Source organism: Oncorhynchus nerka, linkage group LG22, assembly GCF_034236695.1.
Source record: "Oncorhynchus nerka isolate Pitt River linkage group LG22, Oner_Uvic_2.0, whole genome shotgun sequence".
Taxonomy (NCBI): domain Eukaryota; kingdom Metazoa; phylum Chordata; class Actinopteri; order Salmoniformes; family Salmonidae; genus Oncorhynchus; species Oncorhynchus nerka.
Genome location: NC_088417.1, coordinates 38,217,215 through 38,239,484, shown reverse-complemented (window position 1 = coordinate 38,239,484; position 22,270 = coordinate 38,217,215). Strand labels below are relative to the sequence as shown.

The 22,270-nt window shown below is 41.4% G+C and overlaps 1 protein-coding gene across 1 annotated transcript; it reads left to right on the top strand.

The window, feature by feature from the left end:
* The first annotated feature begins 242 nt into the window (after nucleotides 1-242).
* LOC115105143 (insulin-induced gene 1 protein-like) lies at nucleotides 243-9,314 on the top strand. Its single transcript, XM_029626795.2, has 6 exons — nucleotides 243-460; nucleotides 690-1,039; nucleotides 1,900-2,024; nucleotides 2,566-2,732; nucleotides 5,440-5,539; nucleotides 7,475-9,314. The coding sequence occupies exons 2-6, from the start codon at nucleotides 706-708 to the stop codon at nucleotides 7,502-7,504; spliced, it is 756 nt and encodes a 251-aa protein (XP_029482655.1). The 5' UTR covers nucleotides 243-460; nucleotides 690-705; the 3' UTR covers nucleotides 7,505-9,314.
* The last annotated feature ends 12,956 nt before the right edge of the window (nucleotides 9,315-22,270 follow it).

Here is a 22,270-nt window from a genome sequence, read left to right as displayed (position 1 = left end):
ATGTATGCCTTGCTGCATCGGAATGACTTTTTAATAAGTTTTAGTTTTCAATTGGAAGTTCGCTCAGTTTATTTTAAATGATCACTGGTTTGCGTATCCCACTCAACCTAACACGACTGCATGAACGTGCGCCAGACTCGTGTGACGTCGTCTGTCCAGAACCGTGGGGTGGCGTCGCGTCATATCGTTCGCCTAGCTCCCATTGGCCGACGCGACTCACCCGACACAGCTTGTGCTGTTTTCTGCAGAGGAAGCCTGTCTCTGGTATGAGGTCTGCGCTCAGGAATGAAATAGCAGCTTTTTTTCTGCCCCCCCCCAAAACGATGATGTGACCTAACTACGTGATAACTGTCTGAGCAGTAAGAGAGCAGCACAACTCACAGCTTCATCATTGTCGAGGTGCGAATGAACATAGTCGGTTGTCGCTAGATCATACACTTAGAACGTCTGGACATCCAAGGTAAGAAGACATCAATTCATTCTTCTTTGCTATTGTCCATTGATAATCATTGTAGTGGTTAAACAGTTTGAGAAAGACACGATCTACAAAGGCCAGACTAGACACCACTTTTATTTGATATCTAGCGCAGTGGTGATATTGAAACATTGTTATCAGTGTTAAGTTAGATGAGATACAATGTATTGATGTGTTAGCTATGATGTATTAACGCATCTTTGTTTTTTTCCAGCACTCTTAAGTGCCAAATGCCAAGACTAGAAGAACACTGTTGGAGTCGCTCCTGTGCATCTAGGGTGGAATCTAAGACTTTTTCTGGGGGAAACTGGGTCGCATCAAGAGCTGAAGAAATGATGTCCATTGTCACAACAGTGCTCAGCAATGCATATGGCTCGCTGCACAGTGTGCGAGCAGCACACTTGATCAGGCGGGGTCTCGTCCTTTTCACGGTGGGAGTAGTTCTTGCGTTGGTGCTCAACTTGCTGCAGTTACAAAGAAATGTGACTTTGTTTCCCGAAGAGGTGATGGCAACTTTGTTTTCATCAGCGTGGTGGATACCCCCTTGCTGCGGCACGGCAGCTGGTGAGTTGTCACTTTTAAACCTATACCCTGACTTAATGAGGTTGCTATATGTACTTTTTAATTTTTATAAAATGAATGTGAATTGGGCTTTTATGGGGGGTGGAATGGGGATAGTCTGCTTGTGTGTTTCATGATACCATTATATGCAGGCAGCTAACTACAGCCTGGGCTACATAATAATTTACCGCGTATTCCATCATTGTTATTGTTCTATATATGAATTGTGTAAGTGTTCTCTCAGCCATGGTGAGCGTTTTGTCTGGTGGAAACATACATTAGTATTTATATTGCCCTCCAATATTCCAATAGGCTTCACTAGAAACAGCCGGACATGGAGGGTCATTGGGGTTGTGCTTATTTTTCATTGGCTGCTTTCATAACGGGCGAGCTGTGGAGGTGGTCCATAATTGGCTGCTGCCTCGAACATGCCACTACAGAAAAAGAGAAACAAGGAAGTCGTGTGCAGTCAGAATTTAAATAAATCATTTTCACCACCAACCCCTCCCCCATGATGTTGAGAAGTAGGCTAGTGATTCATGCAACAACAACAAACAATACAAACGTTACAATTCAATTGGGAGACAATGATCTAACGTTTTTATTTTAGTGATACAATGTTCGAGACTTGTCTTCTCACGGTAGGTTACGGACATTGTTGTGCAAGGACTGATAGGCGAGAAATGATCATGTGCCAGAAAGTAGAAAGCGATCTTGTCGTTTGTTTTAGTTTCTGTCTATTTTTATCCCAAATTGAAACTCAAAAGAAATGCACCATTTTCAAGACCATCGAACCACATGAGTCAGTTTGATTTGTATGTATGCCGTTCAGTGAGGTACTAACTCAACTGTCTTTTCTGCAGCTGTTGTTGGCCTGCTATACCCCTGCATCGACAGCCATCTAGGAGAGCCCCACAAGTTCAAGAGGGAATGGGCCAGTGTCATGAGATGCATTGCAGTGTTCGTTGGCATCAACCATGCCAGTGCTGTATCCTTTCTAAACATCAACAACTTCACAATGTGCACACTCTCATGTTGGCTACCTCCAATCTGGAAAAGGATGGATGCATATTTACACCAAAGTAATTTTAAGGATGAGGGTCTACTAAATGTGTAACATATTCATAATTGAGTAGCATTCTGTGATTATTTTGATATATTATATTGTCATTGTGCTACTTTTACAGCCCCGAAGGCAATTCATCTATTGTCAGTGAGACGGTGGGTTGAATTCCCCACTGCATTCCTGCTTGTTTTGACTCATTGACATACTTTCCAAGTATGTATGGAACCTATAGTTGCTATAAACATATACACTGCTTGTGCCGCCCACACTGCAATGCTTTGATGTAACAATCAAACAAATACTATATATATATAAAGAGGGATTTTTTTTTTTTACTGAAGAGATACTTCGAGAGGATGACCTTGGAGAAAGATAGTGAAAGGTTGTGTCAAAGGGTACTAGGCCCGGATTCGAGCCTACGCAAGCAAATACTGTCTTTGTCCTTAACTGCTCCGTTTCACAGAAACTACACTTTGCCAATAATGCCCAGCTGTCCCTGACCCTGGCTGCCCTGTCCCTGGGTCTGTGGTGGATGTTTGATCGCTCGAGGAGTGGCTTCGGCCTGGGCATCGGGACGGCATTCCTTGCCACCGTTATCACACAGCTGCTGGTCTACAACGGCGTCTATCAGTAAGTCAAGTCGTGCTTTTGTTTGACCACGTTGCACTGAGAAGTTAAGCCCACGCTGTATACCCCAATGCATTTTGAACTCGAATACTTAAGAGTAAGTTGAACTAAAAGTCAATGAAAAGTCATTATTACTTCAAATGTTTGTGGTACTGACTCAACTAAATGACAAGTCACTTAAACTAAAAAAAAAATGTAAATGATACATTTACTTTTTACCCAGCATGCTCTACTGCAGGTTGATTTTGATTTGATTAATCTTCTGCTACACAAAGATAAATATCATACATTTTTCTAAATTAATCCTATAATTTAGTTAGATTTTTATGCACCTGTTGCTGAAATGGTTGTTCCGGTTTAAATGGCTTACACGGAACCCAAACCGGCTGCGCGTGTGCGCCATTGTGCATAAATGTATTTTGTCCCCCCACACCAAACGCGATCACGACACGCAGGTTAAAATATCTGAGCAAACTCTGAACCAATTACATTAATTTGGGGACAGGTCGAAAAGCATTAAACCTTTATGGCAATTTAGCTAGTTAGCTTGCACTTGCTAGCTAATTTGTCATATTTAGCTAGCTTGCTGTTGCTAGCTAATTTGTCCTTGGATATAAACATTGAGTTGTTATTTTACCTGAAATGTACAAGGTCCTCTACTCCGACAATTAATCCACACATAAAACGGTCAACCGAGTCGTTTCTATTCATCTCTCCTCCTTCTAGGCCTTTTCTTCTCTTGACTTTAATATTGCGATTGGCAACTTTTATAAATTAGGTGCATTACCGCCACTGACCTCGTTCATCTTTCAGTCACCCACGTGGGTATAACCAATGAAGAGGTGGCATGTGGGTACCTGCTTCTATAAACCAATGAGGAGATGGGAGAGGCAGGACTTGCAGCGCGATCTGCGTCGGAAATAGAACTGACTTCTATTTTAGCAACGCAGACGCTCGTTGGCCCACGCGAGCAGTGTGGGAGCAATACTTGAATAATATAGATTTCTAAATTTATTTTCCAACGCTCGTGCATGCGAGCGGTGTAGTTGGCCTGTTAGGTAGTGTACTCACTCCTAACCCTGGCAGTTATTATGTATGAAGGTTATGGGTGAATAACATTTTTAACTGTAGGATATTGTAACTCTTGCTGGATTCCAATATGAATTACACCTCACTTTTTGTAGGGATTTTTGTAATATACACATTTAAAAATGTTTGGCCCATCCACCCCTCTTCGGAGGACAAAAAAAAAACATTTTACAGCTTTTTCTTTTGTTGTATTTATACACACATTTGACATACATTGCACTTTTATTTTTCTACTACAGTAGTTACATAGCAAGAATAAAGTAATTTGATATACATTACCTCTGGATAGATATGACTGAAAACACTATGTATAAGTACTAACTATTATAGAACATGAGCTTTTAAACCTATCCCTCAGCTACTCTCAATCCATCCTACATATCTCTGTAAACTGCCCTCTTATGATTTCCATGGGCCATATATTTTTCAACTGTTTATTTTTCAATTACGCATCACTTCGCAAGCCAACAAAATGTGACTTGCAGGTAGGGTTGCACCAAAAAAATCCTGGTTGGAAGATTCATGGAAATCTTTCAACCAAGAATGTTTTTAAATCTGGGGAAAGTTAATAAAATGTTGCTACCCTACATGAAAGCCTGATGTGGCCTGTAAACCATGAGTTTCAGGCCACTGTATTAGGGTAAAGCGAGGCCCAATGAGAAATGTAATGTCATAAAGAGTTTTAATTATAATATTCACCTAGGTACTCTCTTGGTGAAGGCCACAGGACTGAAAATGAACAAATGTCTCTGTCACTAACAAATACAGCCATGGGTGGTAACTCTATAATTCACTCAAATGCAGAGCACACTGAGATTATATTGGAGGCGTAATGACAACTAATTGGGGTTAACCGTGCTGACAAACTGTCAAAAATGCATTTGCAAGATATATGATAATAATAAGATGCATTTAGGATTAAACATTTTTTAATCCAAAGTGACTTACAGTACTGCAAGACTACTTTTTGTTGTTGTGCCTCAGTGGGAATAGAAGCCATATTGCTCTGCCAACTGAGCTGCACAGGACCATATTATGATATTATATTATGGTATCATTACTTGCCTTAACGTTTTAGTACAGCCAGTGAATAAAATAAGACGGGTGTTTTTTTATTGAAATATTTCCCTTGTGATTGATGTATTATTAAAGTGTGCTTTCTCGAACTGGTCTCAGTCACCTGATTCCATCAAAGAGGATCTGACAGATAAGGCATGAAAATGAAAGCAATTATTTTTTGGTGATACGGATTCCCCCATGCCTCTACACCCAATTATTGGCCCTCCTACCTGCCTCTGTGGCACCTCCTCAAAAACATCATGGGGAGAGGGACCACTGTTGCTTCAGTGAGGGGCTTACAAAGAGCTGTGTTCAAAAGGCCTTGCAGCTTCTGTTGACTGAAGGGGAGAGGGAGATGAAATTGAGAGGGAGAGGATTTTATATTTCCTCATTAAACTTTAATAATGCTGCCTTCCCCCCTTTTGAGATCTGTTTTTGAAACTGTGTTTAAGTTGCCATTCCTGTTTTAAGGCTAGTTTCTATGTGTCTTATTTGGGGCTGGATTTGACTATTGGGGCAGATATTTAATTTAATCGGATGTATTTTTCTCCCTCTCTTGTAGATACACGTATCCAGACTTTCTGTATGTGCGCTCTTGGCTTCCATGCATATTCTTCTCAGGAGGAGTGACTGTGGGGAACATAGGACGCCAGCTAGCCATGGTAAGCCCTGTCCCCTATTTTCTTAGTCAAATTCTGCTGATTTGTTAGCACAGGAACACATTGAGACGGCACCTTGACATGTTCGTGCGGTACGAACTTTTGCGAGAGAAAAAGCCTGACACAACACAATGTCGGCTATAATGCCTTCATCCGGTGTACGCCCGAAGTCTGAACCTTATTCTGTGTACAGTTCTTCACAGTCACGTCCATTATACAGTTTGATTCAATTAAAGTGTGAAAACAGCATGTTGTTTTGTTTTTCGCAGTAGCGAGCCAGTCTTCTAGCGAGTCCTGGAGCCAAATGTACCAAGGGTCATTTCCTGCTTGTTGTTTTTCAGTGATGGTGTTTGAAATGTTGGCAGTTGGCACAAGTCCTTGCTTGCTCTTTCTTTTATTTTTCTCTCATTCTGTTTCACTCTCTCTCTCTGAGATGGATTAAATATGTTTACCTTTCATCCAGTCTTTTAGAGTTGCCTTTTAAATGCTTTCAAACTTGCATCTTGTGTTTCTCAACAAAGCAGCCAGCTTGTGTGTGGCAGGAACACGTTAGCACTAGAGTTCAGTCAACTGGGTTGCATTCGCTAGAAAGAAAATGGACTGAAACAGTGAGGGACTGAAAATAATTGTTCAATATTAAACGTTTTGCTACAGTGTGCACTAATGAATATGACCATTATTATTGTATCTGATGGCTGATGATCTTTGAAATGCAAGAGAAAGGCCACAATGTATTATTCTAGTTTAGGCACAATTTAGATGTTGGCCACTAGATGGCAGCAGTATATGTGAAAAGCTTTAGACTGATGCAATGAACCATTGCATTTCTGTTCAATATGTTGTATCAAGTGTGCCCAAATGTGCCTAATTGGTTTATTGATATATTTTCAAATTCATAACTGTGCATTGTCCTCAAACAATAGCATGTACAATAGACTGTAATAGATTAACAAGAATGTAAGCTTTCTGCCCGTATCAGATATGTCTATATCCTGGGAAATGTTCTTGTTACTTCCAACCTCGTGCTAATCACATTAGCGCATGTTAGCTCAATCATCCCACGGGGTGGCGGCAGACACCGATCCCGTAGAGGGGCCATTTAAGAAAGAGTTGTGGTTAGGACTTACACAGCTAGACGACATTTTTAGTGATGTGGTTCATTATACAGTATCGAATCAGGCCAGCGATTGAACTGTTGAGAAGCTAACTCAAGTTTTTTAGTTTTCTGGCTGATTTTTTTTTTGTGCTTCCAGAAGTTTGAAATGACTGAATGACTGAAATATTGCCCTAACAGCATTGAAAGCGCTTTTCCTTTAATCCTACATCACTAGCCTATAACTTGTTATGGAGACAGTTATATAACTGGTTATGTAGCTTTATCTCTCTTTATGTGGTTGTTGTCATGTACGTCATTTTGTCTGTAAATGTTGGTTTAATGTTGTCTTTAGCGCTCTTGAATGCAATAACAATTCCTCTATAAGACCAAATAAATGAACTGAGCCACTGCTCTAAGTTCTGGGATGTGCATGTATTTTCTGGTATGTTCTATATATGCTTAACATGTGACTCGAGGCTCTGAAGGAAGGTTCTAAATCAAGAGAAATGGGAAAAGTGAGAGGGAGAACTCTCTAGACACATAACCCCCCCTAAACGGTATAAGGGATGCCTTGAGGAAGGGGTATCACATTTTACTGTAACCCCAACATCAGATAATCTTCGCACAGTTGTACCTATACATAGGACACCATGATCCACTGTATAATAGCCCTATAGTCTACTGTCAACAACTGTAGAACTCAGCCTTAGGTTAAAGTCATCAATAATGGTCTTCTCCAATCCCCATTGTGGGTGTTACCACTGTAGGAAGATGTCTGTTGTTTGCTGATATTGAGCATAATATATGAACATGGGCTTTCCTCTCTCTCTCTCTCCCTTCAGGGTGGTGTCGAGAAACTCCACAACGACTGAACAGAGATCAGCTGAAGAGGGGAAAGAAGGAAGACTGACAATATGGAGAACAGGCGTAACGGAACCGAGTCTGCCATCATGGGGAGAGACAGTTTGAAAGAAAAGAGAGACTTATTTATTTTTTGACTACTTTTCTGTTTGTTATAACAAAGAGCTAGCCAGAACACCCTTGACCTAACGTGCCATGACTTCTGCACCTCTTGGTGGCCAAAATAACTTACAGTATTAGGCTAGCAGTTGCCGCTATGCTATCTCTATTAGGATCCATATAGCATTATTCCAGAAGATAGTCGCAAAGCTATCCCTGTTAGGGTTCATATAGCATTAGGCTATATGGCCTAATGATATAGCATTAGGCTATATGGCCACTAGCTCCTCCCTCACTATGGCAGGACAGTATTTGCCCTTCCAATTCTTCGAAATGAAAAGTTAACTTGTTTCAGTTTTACAGTGTAAGAGTGAACTATTAGCTTTTTGCAGGTGCGTGTGGATTTGTGCCGGTCTGTTATGGCTGAGTACAAAATGACCATAAAAGGGAAATGTTTAGAGCTGTGCAATAATGTCTGACACTCACAGAGACGGCGACCAACAGTATGTCACTGATGACATGTATTGTGTTCCCAATATTGTAATTAACCAAGAAAAATATTTATCTGAGAAATTAGAATGCCAACACCTATAACTCCAAACCAAATATACATGAGATCACAGATGATGTGACCATGTTTTGAAAGAATGTACCATGATACTACACTAAGTAAGCATATTCATGGTTTCAGTGAAATCAGTAATGTTAACAAAAAGGCACCTGAATGTAATCGGGTGTGAAAGCTCACCTCTTGGCTGACTTTGTGGATATGGTGTGCAACCTGGAGGTGACCTATGACCCCTCAAATGAATGGCTGATTTCCAATTTAGAATTTTCCAGACTTGGCATTAGTGTATGATCATACATTAAGAGAAGGAGACAGGACATTTTTACTATGGCCTGCGGATTTGCAATCTGTGATTGCCTTTGTATTATAGAATTGAGTGCTTTTGTCACTACTATACCAGTTCAATTTTATTGTACATAATTATATATTGCTTACATGTATAGTCACTTCCCTATATAATCAAGACCGGTATTACCACACTATACCAATTCAGTTCAATAGTTGGGGGGCTAAAGGAATAAAAGTGCAATCACATATACCTGAGCTGACTATTCTTCTTATTTATTATTTCTGACAATAGTTAAGAGGTGAGACTCCATGGAATCATATGCAGTGTGGATATAAAAAAGGAGCATCAAATAAGCAATAACAGCAGCTTTTGTAAAAACAAAAATTGTCTAAGATTACTTGCATTCTTCGACTGTATACCAATGACTATTCTCTCCATGAGGAGAAGAAAAAAAAACATTGTGTCAAACTGTTTCTCCTAGTAGTTAAAACATTATTAAATGGGAATACAGATTATAATTTTTATATATTTTGTTATGTATAGATCACAGCGGGATTGGTTGGTACGCCTGGTTCGGTGTGAATCTTTGCTCAATTTCAGTCGTTTGTCCCAAATGGCACCCTATTCTCTATATAGTGGACTACTTTTGACCAGGGGCCCTGGTCAAAAGTAGTGCACTATATAGGGAATAGGGTTCCATTTGGGATGCAATCCAGGTGTGCTGCTGGGAGAAAAGGAAGCTTTATTATTGGGGTGTTTAAAACACCTATTATTTCAATGTGTAGAGAGTGTGAGTGTGTTTTCAGCTGTGTATCATTTTTATTACCTTGAATCCAAGTGGAAAATAAAAAGGAACTCCTAATGACGTGTGTGTATCTACATTGAGTCTACATAGTTCTGCCACACATCTTAGCAGAATGAAACCATATAGATACAAGATTTGTGTGCACATTTTCAGCCCAATGCATGAAGTGTTTGTATGAGAGTTTACCCCTCTGGTAAGTTTGCCATCTGAAAATGTAATCGATACAAACATATAAGGTATGCAAATGAGACATAACAAAAATATAGATGCTATTTTATTCTGAATTTTGATAACTAATAAGTTGTTTTATTCTGTCTTGGAAAATACAGAATGTAGAGTATTTTCTGAGTCTGTGTCCAAAAGGTTACCCTATATTAGGCATGGGCAACTGGTGGCCTGTCCCTCTTTGTCCCTCTGGTGGCCTGTGGATCCATTTCCACCCTCTGAATTTTTTTTCAGGTCATAGTCGTGGTCTCCACTTACTGTTAAGAGTTAGAATAGTAGAATACACAAGGTGCCATTTAGAAATTTGGTTGTGCATCAGCACTTCTGTCAGTGTTTTGTGAAAGTATTCACCCCCCTATTTTGTTGCCTTACAACCTGCAATTAAAATAGATTCAGGGGATTGTATCATTTGATGTACACAACATGCCTACCACTTTGAAGATGAAAAATATTTTTATTGGGAAACTAACAAGAAATAAGACGACAACAAAAAAGAACTTGAGCGTGCATAACTATCTTCCCCCCCCCCCCCCCAAAGTCAATACCTTGTAGAGCCACCTTTTGCAGCAATTACAGCTGCAAGTCTCTTTGGGGCATGTCTCTATAAACTTTGGCACATCTAGCCACTGGGATTTTTTGCCCATTCTTCAAGGCAAAACTGCTCCAGCTCCTTCAAGTTGGATGGGTTCCGCTGGTGTACAGCAATCTTTAAGTCATACCACAGATTCTCAATTGGATTGAGGTCTGGGCTTTGACTCGGCCATTCCAAGACATTTAGATGTTTCCCCTTAAACCACTTGAGTGTTGCTTTAGCAGTATGCTTAGAGTCATTGTCCTGCTGGAAGGTGAACCTCCGTCCCAGTCTCAAATCTCTGGAAGACTGAAACAGGTTTCCCTCAATAATTTTCCTGTATTTAGCTCCATCCATCATTCCTTCAATTCTGACCAATTTCCCAGTCCCTGCCGATGAAAAACATCCTCACAGCAAGATTCTGCCACAACCATGTATGTGTGTATATATATGTGTGTGTGTGTGTATATGTATGTATGTATGTATGTACAGTGGGGCAAAAAAGTATTTAGTCAGCCACCAATTGTGCAAGTTCTCCCACTTAAAAAGGTGAGAGAGGCCTGTAATTTTCATCATAGGTACACTTCAACTATGACAGACAAAATGAGAAAAAAAATCCAGAAAATCACATTGTAGGATTTTTTATGAATTTATTTGCAAATTATGGTGGAAAATAAGTATTTGGTCAATAACAAAAGTGTATCTCAATACTTTGTTATATACCCTTTGTTGGCAATGACAGAGGGCAAACGTTTTCTGTAAGTCTTCACAAGGTTTTCACACACTGTTGCTGGTATTTTGGCCCATTCCTCCATGCAGATCTCCTCTAGAGCAGTGATGTTTTGGGGCTGTTGCTGGGCAACACAGACTTTCAACTCCCTCCAAAGATTTTCTATGGGGTTGAGATCTGGAGACTGGCTAGGCCACTCCAGGACCTTGAAATGCTTCTTACGAAGCCACTCCTTCGTTGCCCGGGTGGTGTGTTTGGGATCATTATCATGCTGAAAGACCCAGCCACGTTTCATCTTCAATGCCCTTGCTGATGGAAGGAGGTTTTCACTCAAAATCTCACGATACATGGCCCCATTCATTCTTTCCTTTACACGGATCAATCGTCCTGGTCCCTTTGCAGAAAAACAGCCCCAAAGCATGATGTTTCCACCCCCATGCTTCACAGTAGGTATGGTGTTCTTTGGATGCAACTCAGCATTCTTTGTCCTCCAAACACGACGAGTTGAGTTTTTACCAAAAAGTTATATTTTGGTTTCATCTGACCATATGACATTCTCCCAATCTTCTTCTGGATCATCCAAATGCTCACTAGCAAACTTCAGAAGGGCCTGGACATGTACTGGCTTAAGCAGGGGGACACGTCTGGCACTGCAGGATTTGAGTCCCTGGCGGCGTAGTGTGTTACCGATGGTAGGCTTTGTTACTTTGGTCCCAGCTCTCTGCAGGTCATTCACTAGGTCCCCCCGTGTGGTTCTGGGATTTTTGCTCACCATTCTTGTGATCATTTTGACCCCACAGGGTGAGATCTTGCGTGGAGCTCCAGATCGAGGGAGATTATCAGTGGTCTTGTATGTCTTCCATTTCCTAATAATTGCTCCCACAGTTCATTTCTTCAAACCAAGCTGCTTACCTATTGCAGATTCAGTTTTCCCAGCCTGGTGCAGGTCTAGAATTTTGTTTCTGGTGTCCTTTGACAGCTCTTTGGTCTTGGCCATAGTGGAATTTGGAGTGTGACTGTTTGAGGTTGTGGACAGGTGTATTTTATACTGATAACAAGTTCAAACAGGTGCCATTAATACAGGTAACGAGTGGAGAACAGAGGAGCCTCTGTGAGAGCCAGAAATTTTGCTTGTTTGTAGGTAACCAAATACTTATTTTCCACCATAATTTGCAAATAAATTCATTAAAAAATCCTACAATGTGATTTTCTGGATTTTTTTTCTCATTTTGTCTGTCATAGTTGAAGTGTACCTATGATGAAAATTACAGGCCTCTCTCATCATTTTAAGTGGGAGAACTTGCACAATTGGTGGCTGACTAAATACTTTTTTGCCCCACTGTATGTATGGGGTGGCAGGTAGCTTAGTGGTTAGAGTGTTGGGCCAGTAACCAAAAGGTTGCTGGATCGAATCCCTCAGCCGACAAGGTAAAAATCTGTCGTTCTGTCCCTGAGCAAGGCACTGTTTCCCGGGTGCCGTGGATGTTGGTTAAGGCAGCCCCAGAAGGCATTCAGTTGTACAACTGACTAGGTATCCCCCTTTCCCTATAGCCTACTTGAAGAGATTATTATGGATGAAAGAGCGAGATTGTTTTATTTGTCAAAGGCAGCCATATATACCCTCTATATTTATTGGAAAGGAGCATCGCCTTGCACTTTCACCACCCTGTGAAGTTCATCGCAATATATTTAATCTGTAGCCTAATAAACTGTATGCTTTCCCGAGATGTAGTGGGAAGACCATACAACATGTCATCGTGTGATTCCAAGGCGAGGTTGCGGAATTCAATGGTGAAGTCAGCCACTGGTCTGGCCCCTTGGCAGATGTTGAACAGTTGGCTGGCCACTTCTCGTCCGTCGACTGGGTGGTCGAAGACTCGTTGCAGCTCGATAGTGAAGGCTAATACGGAGCTGCAGGTTGGTGGCTGTTGTTCCCACATCACCGTTGCCCACGCCAGGGCCTTGACCGAGAGTAGAGAGATGTACGCGATCATGGCCCGATCGGTGTGGAATGAGGAGGACTGTAGCTCAAACACCAGAGAGCACTGAGTGAGGAACCCCTTGCATCTTCCCGGGTGGCCATCATAATGCTCAGGGGCTGGGATCTTGGGTTCCCAGTGCAGGTTCCCTGGAGGAACTACGGTGACGTCTGTACCATTGGGCGAGGAGATTTGGACATTGACTCCTCCTGGGTTGAGGTTGGACTGTGGTTGGAGGGAGTCGGTAAGTGCCCGAAGGGTCTCTAATATTTGGGAGAGTTGTTCTTGCTGCCATCGCAGCAGTGCTCCTTGGTGGGTTACAATGTTCTTGATCTGGGTGATCTCTGTTGGGTCCATGTTTAGGCAGAAGCTTGCTGGGATGTGGTGAGGTTGGAACCAGGTGCAGAGAAGAGACCAGACAATGAATCAGCGGTTAAGGATAAACATAAATAGTTTACTGAGAAATGCTAGCCAAAAGATCACAGTACACTCGAAAAACAACAACCATTAAGTCTAGAAAACTCACTCAGGAAACAAACGCACACAGTAAACAGTTCAAGCTTCTGCAAAGGAAACCAGAAAATGCACCTCTTTTAACAGGGAAATCATAATGTTATTAGTGTCATTAATGTATATAGGGCGGTCTCTGCCGCCCTCTAGTGACAGGTGGAACCTGGAATACAGATGAAAACTCTCTTGGTAAATAGTGTGGTCTACAGTTTATCATGAGATACTCTACCTCAGGTGAGCAAAATCTCAAGACTTCCTTAATATTAGATTTCGTGAGCCAGCTGTTATTTACAAATAGACACAGACCACTACCCCTTGTCTTACCGGAGGCAGCTGTTCTATCTTGCCGATGGACCGAAAACCCAGCCAGATGTATGTTATCTATGTCGTTGTTCAGCCACGACTCGGTGAAACATAAGATATTACAGTTTTTAATGTCTGGTTGGTAGGATAGTCTTGATCAGAGCTCATCCATTTTGTTATCCAATGATTGCACGTTGGCTAATAGGACTGATGGTAGAGGGGGATTGCCGTCGGATCCTTACAAGGCACCCCAACCTATGTTCCAGATGTCTCTGTCTCTTCTTCATGCGAATGACAGGGATTTGGGTCTTGTCGGGTGTCTGAAATAAATCCTTTGCGTCCAACTCGTTAAAGAGAAAATCTTCGTCCAGTACGAGATGAGTAATCGCTGTTCTGATATCCAGAAGCTGGTTTCGGTCATAAGAGACTGTGATTTTTACCTGATTTATTTGATATTAATGATTAACAATTGATATTTAACTAATAATAATACATTTCTGTCCTACTAATGCTGTGTTTTTATGGTCTCCACTCTAGTTGCCTGCAGCTAATCTGGGCGTATGGTCACTAGAGTTGGCTTGAGCTGACAAATTAGTGAAAGACTACATTACATAGACAAGATGTGGTGGGTGTAACCAAGATAGAGATAGCCTGGAAGAGTTTAGAACAATCCCTCATTGTCTCAAAATCATCCTTGCATCTGGGAGACTAAGCCAGGGTGGGGTTAAGATAACCCCCCCCCCCCCCCCACCCCGTGCAGATGACCACAGGATAAACCCAAAGTGGTTTATGGTGCCCCCAATCTGCCATGGGAGGGGTGGAACCAGCCATGACTAAGCATTCTTTGTGTCAGCTCTATAAGAAACCGCATTGTCTGTAAAGGTTAGGGTACTCGGCCCAACAGTCAAGAGTGTTGGGTTGACTAGTCTCATTATTGCAATAATTAATCGATATTGAATAAAGATGATTGTTTGAAGAAATGACAAAGTCTCTCTCACTTGAATAGAATGTTCCACCACAAGACGCTGGCAGAAACATTATGTACCAAGTAAGTTCAAAATAACGCGAAAAACACACACAATAGCACAATTGGTTAGGAGCTCGTAAAAAGGCAGTTATCTCTTTATCTTAATATGGCAGAAGCAATCGGGCCTGGGAAGAGTAGGGATTAAAATATTTTTTTGTGGCCCTCAGCCCATCAAAGTTGCCCATCCCTGTGTTATGTAGTGCAATATATAGGGAATGGGGTGTCATTTGGGACACATACTACGAATAGCTCCCATGGTGCTGCCCTTCAACCTTTACTTGCTAAGCTGATGCTTAAGTGTAATAACAGCTCCTGAGTAACCCAGTGAGTCATCTCTATCTCTGGTTGTGCAAGGGCAAGGAGTATTAAAGGGACAAACTATAGCATAGTAAGAATATTATAAGGACAAACTGTAGTATTATAGAGGAAGAAGAATACTTTGTCCATCATTCAGAGAATGTATTTCTTCTCTTCCCATTCTAACTCAATCTGGCATTGAACTCCACGTTTGTTTACAAGACTGGATGACAATAATTATTCCTGCCACTTAATTACTATGTGTCAAGATGGCTTCCACAAAACAATGGTTTCCAAAAGTGCTGGGGCATCAGCGCTCGATTAGCCTGGATTGTTATTGTTGTGTCTGCGGCAGGGGAAGCTGAATAGAGCAGGACAGTCTTTTGTCTGAGGCCCCTGTCACAGGCTCGACTACCATTATAATGTACTCAGCTTTTTTCCCCTTTTCTCTCACTCCCTGTCAACCCTCCCCCTCGCTGAACTTATATACCCCTGCCTGTCACTAGAATCACTATCATAAGAGGGGGAGCACCCCCTCCCCAATCTGCTCCCCCCTCCTGACACGCCTTTCTGGAGAGCAGTCTTCTATTTATACCTAGCAGGGGACTGACAGTTAACCTTTTGCACTGGGGACATTTCTGGGAGTGAGGCCAATTTTCAGGCCGGATTCAGCCCTCGTTCTGAGAGCGTTGCGTCTCTCCCGACAGGGCAGCGAACCAGCGCCACACGCCACGGCTACGTTTCCCCTCTTAATGTCTCCCCCTCCACTCAGTCAGAATAATTGGAGTGGCGTCAACCCTTTTCATTTCCACCCAGAGCTGACTGAAGGACTCCAATAGACAACCGCTCTCTGCCAACACAAATCTCTCTCTCTCTTTCCTCTGCCTCTCTATCCCCCCTCTGTATCACATCCTTCTCTCATACATTAGCAGTTAGAAAACAACAAAGGTCCTGATACAGTGCCCTGAGGGCCAACTTAACCCAACACTTGACAGTTGGGCTGTACGTAGTATGGTACAATATTATTCTCCATCCACCTCAAGTGGAGTCAAAGCCAACCGCATGTTAACATGTCAGTGTGCTCCAGAGAGCCTTACTGTGCTAGTTCTAATAATTGTGAGTGTGATATCATTTTGTACCTGTTTATGTACAGTACACAGGACCATAGCTACATATAAGGAGAGAAAGATCCAGATCTAGTAAAAAAAAATGTTTAGGAACTCACTCGGGGTCTCAATTTACTGTTGAGAGTTACAATAGTAGAAAACACAAGTAGTGTCATTCCGAAACTTGGTAGTGCATCAGCAGTTTTCCTCTTGTTATATGTTACTCACTGACAGTCACTCAATTAGCCCATGTCAGTAAAAAAAATGTATTGGAAAATTAGTCCATCTATACTTGTAGCATTCATGACCAAATTATCGACTGGGCACGCAGGGCACATGCCCAGGTGCACTGACCTCCAGGGAGCCCCCTTTGATTTTCTTATTTACTCTCACTGAGATATATTCACATGGCATAAATCATGGCAAAATGTCTAGAATTGCAGGAAATTTGTTTTAAAATGAATTAATAATTTATTATTAAACGTTTATGGCACTTTTCATTACATACAGAATCTCAAAGCACATGTTAAGCAAAATAAACAAGAAGTCATGAAATATAGGCTACAACAGTAGCTAGATCATCTAGATCAAGTCTGTTTGAGTGCTTCTTGAAGCCTCCATCATGAGAGGATCTGGAAGCTCATAACTAGATGGTCAGCGGAGGTGTTGGTCAGTTCAGCATGTCCAAGAGCAGGTAGGCAGGCAGCCTGATGTCATCTGGTCGTCTCCGCCGTCTGCCGATTCTCTATATTGGGATGAAGTTTTAGCTCGCCACATACTACACCCCACTCCCTACTTCAGAAGATGCATAGCCTCCTCTTGGGTCACCGTTGGGGAAAGAAAAAAAAGTCAGGTGTAATTCAAATGAAAACATACACCTTCTAGCTAGCATTAGCTAGCTTGTTAAAGACACTGATTTTCATCAATTTACAGGCAGGGAATCCAATTCATGATATCAAGACTTGATCTGCACTCATTTAGCTATTGAAAAATAAACCATTTATCAAACTACTTATATAAAAACTATTAAATATGTACAGAATTTACTCTGCCTAGGCTGCCACTAGGCGCCATGGCAATTTCTCCCTAACCCATGGCAAAATGTGTGGATTTGCAAGAAGATTGCTGTAAAACTGCGACAACAAAAATTCTGTAAAGCAAACTTATTTGGTTACCTTTTGTTAATAAAATATGTTTTCTGCTAACAGATCGCTCTGTAAGTATTAAATTATAGTTTTTAATCCCAGTGCTGCGTTAATGTGAACGAATGTGTAGCTGTTAATTGTATAGCTAATTGGCTATGTGTTTGTAGATTGACTGAGTTGAATCAAGCTTACAGCAACTGATGTGTAACGGCTGTCCTCTTCATATGAGGAGGAGTAGGAAGGATCAGACCAATACGCAGCGTGGTAAGTGTCCATATTTATTAAACTCAGAACACTAAGACCAAAATAACAAAAAATAGACCAACACAAAACAGTTCTGTCTTGTGCAGACACAAATACAGAAAACAACTACCCACACCCATAGTGGGAAAACAGGCTGCCTAAGTATGGTTCTCAATCAGAGACATCGATTGCCAGCTGCCTCTGATTGGGAACCATACCAGGCCAAACACATAGAAATACAAAACATAGAATGCCCACCCCAACTCACGCCCTGACCAAACTAAAACAGACGCATTAAAAAGGAACTAAGGTCAGGACGTGACATGATGTGTTAATGGCCAGTGTCATTTTTGCTTGTTTTTGCTATTTTCCAAATAGCATTTAGGAGTTTTTCAATTGTATAGAAATGCAGTAAAAGAGCTTTAACTTTATAGAAATTTCTCAGAACACACTAAAACTCAAAAGTAGTGCTCTATGTAGGGAACAGGGTGCCATTTGGGATGCAGAGACAGTTTTCTCTACAGGACAGATTCTCCACAGGGGTAGATAGTCATCTTCTGAGAGATTTGGCAAACGCTGCCTATTTGATCTGAAATCCAGACAGGATCCCTAGACAGTCCAGCAGGGGTTAGTGAATTCATTCTATGTATCAACCTGAAACTGGGACGTACCCACCCCACAGCCATATCTAATTCAACTGGGTTACTGGATAGATCAACACACTTCCCCCTGTAAAGGATATTTTGTTTATGGTTGTTAGCAGGTCAAACCACCATGAAGACCTTTGGGATGTTATGTTGACATTGGACAAACACATTGAGTTACAACTTTCATGCCAGTAGATGTTATGCAAAGCAGAAAGATTTTGTGATTTGAAGGATGGTATAACAGCAAAGCAGAACAAAACATATAGGTTATGTTATGAATAGATTCTGAAAAGAGGCATTGCTTCATATTTAGGCTAAAGTATATTTGTGGTGCAGTGGGGAAGCTGATGCTCTTTGAGTGTGTGTTTGTTTTGTGTGTGTGTGTGTGTGTGTGTGTGTGTGTGCGTGTGTGTGCGTGTGTGTGCGTGCGTGCGTGCGTTTTGCCCGTGGCACACTAGAGTGGCTGTGCCCCCTCACCTGGAGTTGGCTCAGCAGGTGTGGGGCCCGGCAGTAGGGCCTTAGCTGTCTCTCCCCTACCATCTCTCTGCAGGGGCTTCTGTACAACAGAGCCTGGCCCGGGGACTGCTGTCAGCCCGCTCAGCTTGTGATACACATATAACTCTCCCAGGCCCTGTCATATACACTGACAGCCCTCTTTGATATGCTTCTCAGTGCTCCCTCTCTCTCTGTAAGCTGTAAGTGCTTCTAACTGACACTAGTCCCGCTAGATGGGAGTTTTTCTCCAAATTAATTTTGTGATGTTTTCAAATTAAAGGGGTGTATTTGTGGCCTAAGGTTTAAAAAATTGAGATGAAGACATTTCTCCCTCTGCTCTGGGAAAAGCAGACCATTAAATGTGTGTGAGAGAGAGCGCAGTGGCCTATGCTCCCTTAATTTGCAAAAGACAATAACAATTCAGTGGTGATTGCTTTGGTTACCACCAGATGACAGTATTTATCCTGTTTGCCTGGACATCATAGACTTGGCAGCTGTGGATATCCTAGTGGTAAGACTGATAATATCAACAAATGTCTTGGCTGGAGAAAGTACAAGGAGTATTTCTCTATACTGACTCAACAAATAGTTGATGGGGTTGATTACAACTTGGACAAGAAAGACTGAATTGTTTCTTTGTTGTGTGATAAGACATTAGCCCAAACACACACACACACACACACACACACACACACACACACACACACACACACACACACACAGACAGACACAGACAGACAGACAGACAGACAGACAGACAGACAGACAGACAGACAGACAGACAGACAGACAGACAGACAGACAGACAGACAGACAGACAGACAGACAGACACTATAAAACAGACAGACACTATAAAATCTAACAAATCAAAGAAATTGGACAACTGTTCAACTTAAGAGAACATTTATATTGGACATGTTATCCTTTATCACATGCCGGTAGTTTTTTAAAATTAAATACAATTAGCTTACATTAGGATGGAGCCTAGGCCTTCAAATATACATAGTTGGATTGCATCATATCACCTTTCAATATTATTTATCAGCAAATATAAAACCATGTATTCTTGAATATCAGTGTCATTTAGTAATATGCACAGGTGTGGTAGTTGTATGAATTATTCACAATGCAAGCCTACTCAGAAAAAAACATCAGCTTTAACGCAATATTAGCTTCACAGTGAAATACCACTACTTGGCTATGAATAATTCTTCAACAGTCAGTAAAATATCTTATTTAGCTATCTCAAAAAAGAGTAGCCTGTATGCATGCAAGCTTACCTGTCATGTCCCCAATGATGGAGCGGCAGACCAAGCAATGTACGAGAGGAAGACCCTATACCGTAGGATAATTATTCTGGTTCGATGCCAACTTAATTCATTAACAGGTACTGAAGAGATCGATTCTGTTGCTTTGTTGTCTTGTTATTTGTGTCAAGTATTTCCATTTTGGAATAGTTGTTCACCGAATTACTAGCACTAGTTGCTCACGCTGCAACAGTAACTCTGGCCTATATGGCTTTGGTCAGACCACACACTAAGAAAAGAGGGTTCCGTAAGGGTCCTTTGGGAACGGCGATGGTTCTATGTGGAATCATAATGAACCCTTTGAGTCCTTCAATGGTTGTTTGCAGTTCAAAAACAAGTTATTTCCTCTTTTGGTGATAATTGAAATGTAGGGGAGTCGGCTCATTCAAATATTTTGGGACATGGTTTGCTAACAGCTCTGTTTGTGCAACCTTAAGTTAGAATGTCATTCCAGTTTATCTAATCTGTTGAGTTATGCGATTAAACGTTAAATACGACTATGGCCAGTGACAATGTCTTGTGAAAGACACACGTAAGGCCTTTTGTCAATTGAGAGCTGTCGTCTAACTCAATGGTTCTAAATTCTCTCCTCAGGGACCCCCAGCTGTTCCCGGAGCTAGTACACCTAATTCAACTTGTCAATTAACATAATAACGCCTAAGGAATTTTAACAATATAATACGGATAACCAGAACGGTAACCCTGTATGGTTCTTCAAAACATCTACAAGGAAGATTAAGGAAGGTTCTTAATAGAACCATTCTCCATTAAAGGTTCTATGAAGAACCATAAAAAAAGGGTTATACTGTATATAGCCCCAAAAAGGGTTGTAACCATAGCAGAACCCTTTTTTTGGTGCTATGTAGAACCCTTTATTAGTGGATCTTTATATAATCATTGGAAAGGTTTCTTTATGGCACCATACAAGTTCCATTTAGAACCTTATGAAAAGGTTATAAACAGCACCAAAAAGGGATCCGCTATGGTTAGAAGCCAAATAAACCTTATTTGGCACTATATAGAACAATAGTTTTTTTGTGAGCAGGTCTTGGTCAAAAATAGTGCACTATGTAGGGAATAGGGTGCTATTTGAGAGGCTACCAAGAGCAGAGTCACTCCTGTCCTGCCTCGCTCGCTCAGTCCCATCTCTCCTTACCTGTTTGTGTCAGCATGGAGTAATGTACTACAGTGGATGCCACAAAGGAGCTCACTGAGCTGGCCGCAAATGGACTCCATCTTAGGTCAAATTACCTCACAGCCCATTCAAATGGTGTCGTTAATGTTGTACCCTCTCTAATCTTCCACACATTCTTCTTAATGTGATACACACTTTGCGACAACTGCTGATGTAAAAAGGGCTTCATCAAATAAGTGTGATTGATATCTGATCCGCTCTGACAGTTTTCACTATTCATTCATTTAGTTCGGTGACTGTCAACAGTGTTGTAGTTGACTTATGGTGGTCAATGACCCTTAGAACTTGAATAGACCAGTGCGGAGGCCAATTCAGTATAATACTGCACCTACTGTATAAACGTCTGGTTGCAATATCACAACAGCAGAGCTAATAGAACTAAAAAAGTAAAACATCTGAAAATATACCATGGTATAAGCAGAAAATTAACATCTAAGCATTTAAAGTATGATGAATACACTGAGTGTCCAAAACATCAGGACCACATTCCTAATATTGAGTTGCACCCCCTTTTGCCTTCAGAACAGCCACAATTCTTCAGGGCCTGGACTCTACGAAGTGTCGAAGCGTTCCACAGGGATGCGGGCTGATGATGACACCAATGCTTCCCAAAGTTGTGTCAAGTTGGCTGGATGTCCTTTGGGTGGTGGACCATTCTTGATACACATGGGAAACTGTTGAGTGTGAAAAACCCAGCAGCTTTGAAGTTCTTGACACACTCAAACCGGTGCGCCTGGCACTTACTACCATACCCAGTTCAAAGGCAGTTAAATTGTTTGTCTTTCCCATTCACCCTCTGAATGGCACACATACACAATCCATGTCTCAATTGTCTCAAGGCTTAAAAATTCTTCTTAAACCTGTCTCCTCCCCTTCGGCTACACTGATTGAAGTTTATTTAATAGATTACATCAATAAGGGATCATAGCTTCACCTGGATTCACCTGGTCAGTCTATGTCATGGAAAGAGCAAGTGTTCCTAATGTTTTGTACACTCAGTGTATATAACTACTTTATAATTAAGTGGAACCCTCAAGCAAGTGCTGTGAGCATACAAATATGTGAGAATATACCACAAGAATGGCAGTGATAGAAGTGAATAGAATAGAATTGTAAATATCTACCATGTATTTTAACTCAACATATCCCTTACAATTGGAATAGGAAAGAAAACATGCATAAATGGAGATGAGGGTCTTTCTTTGCCTGCTCTGCCGATTATCCCATATGCTGTA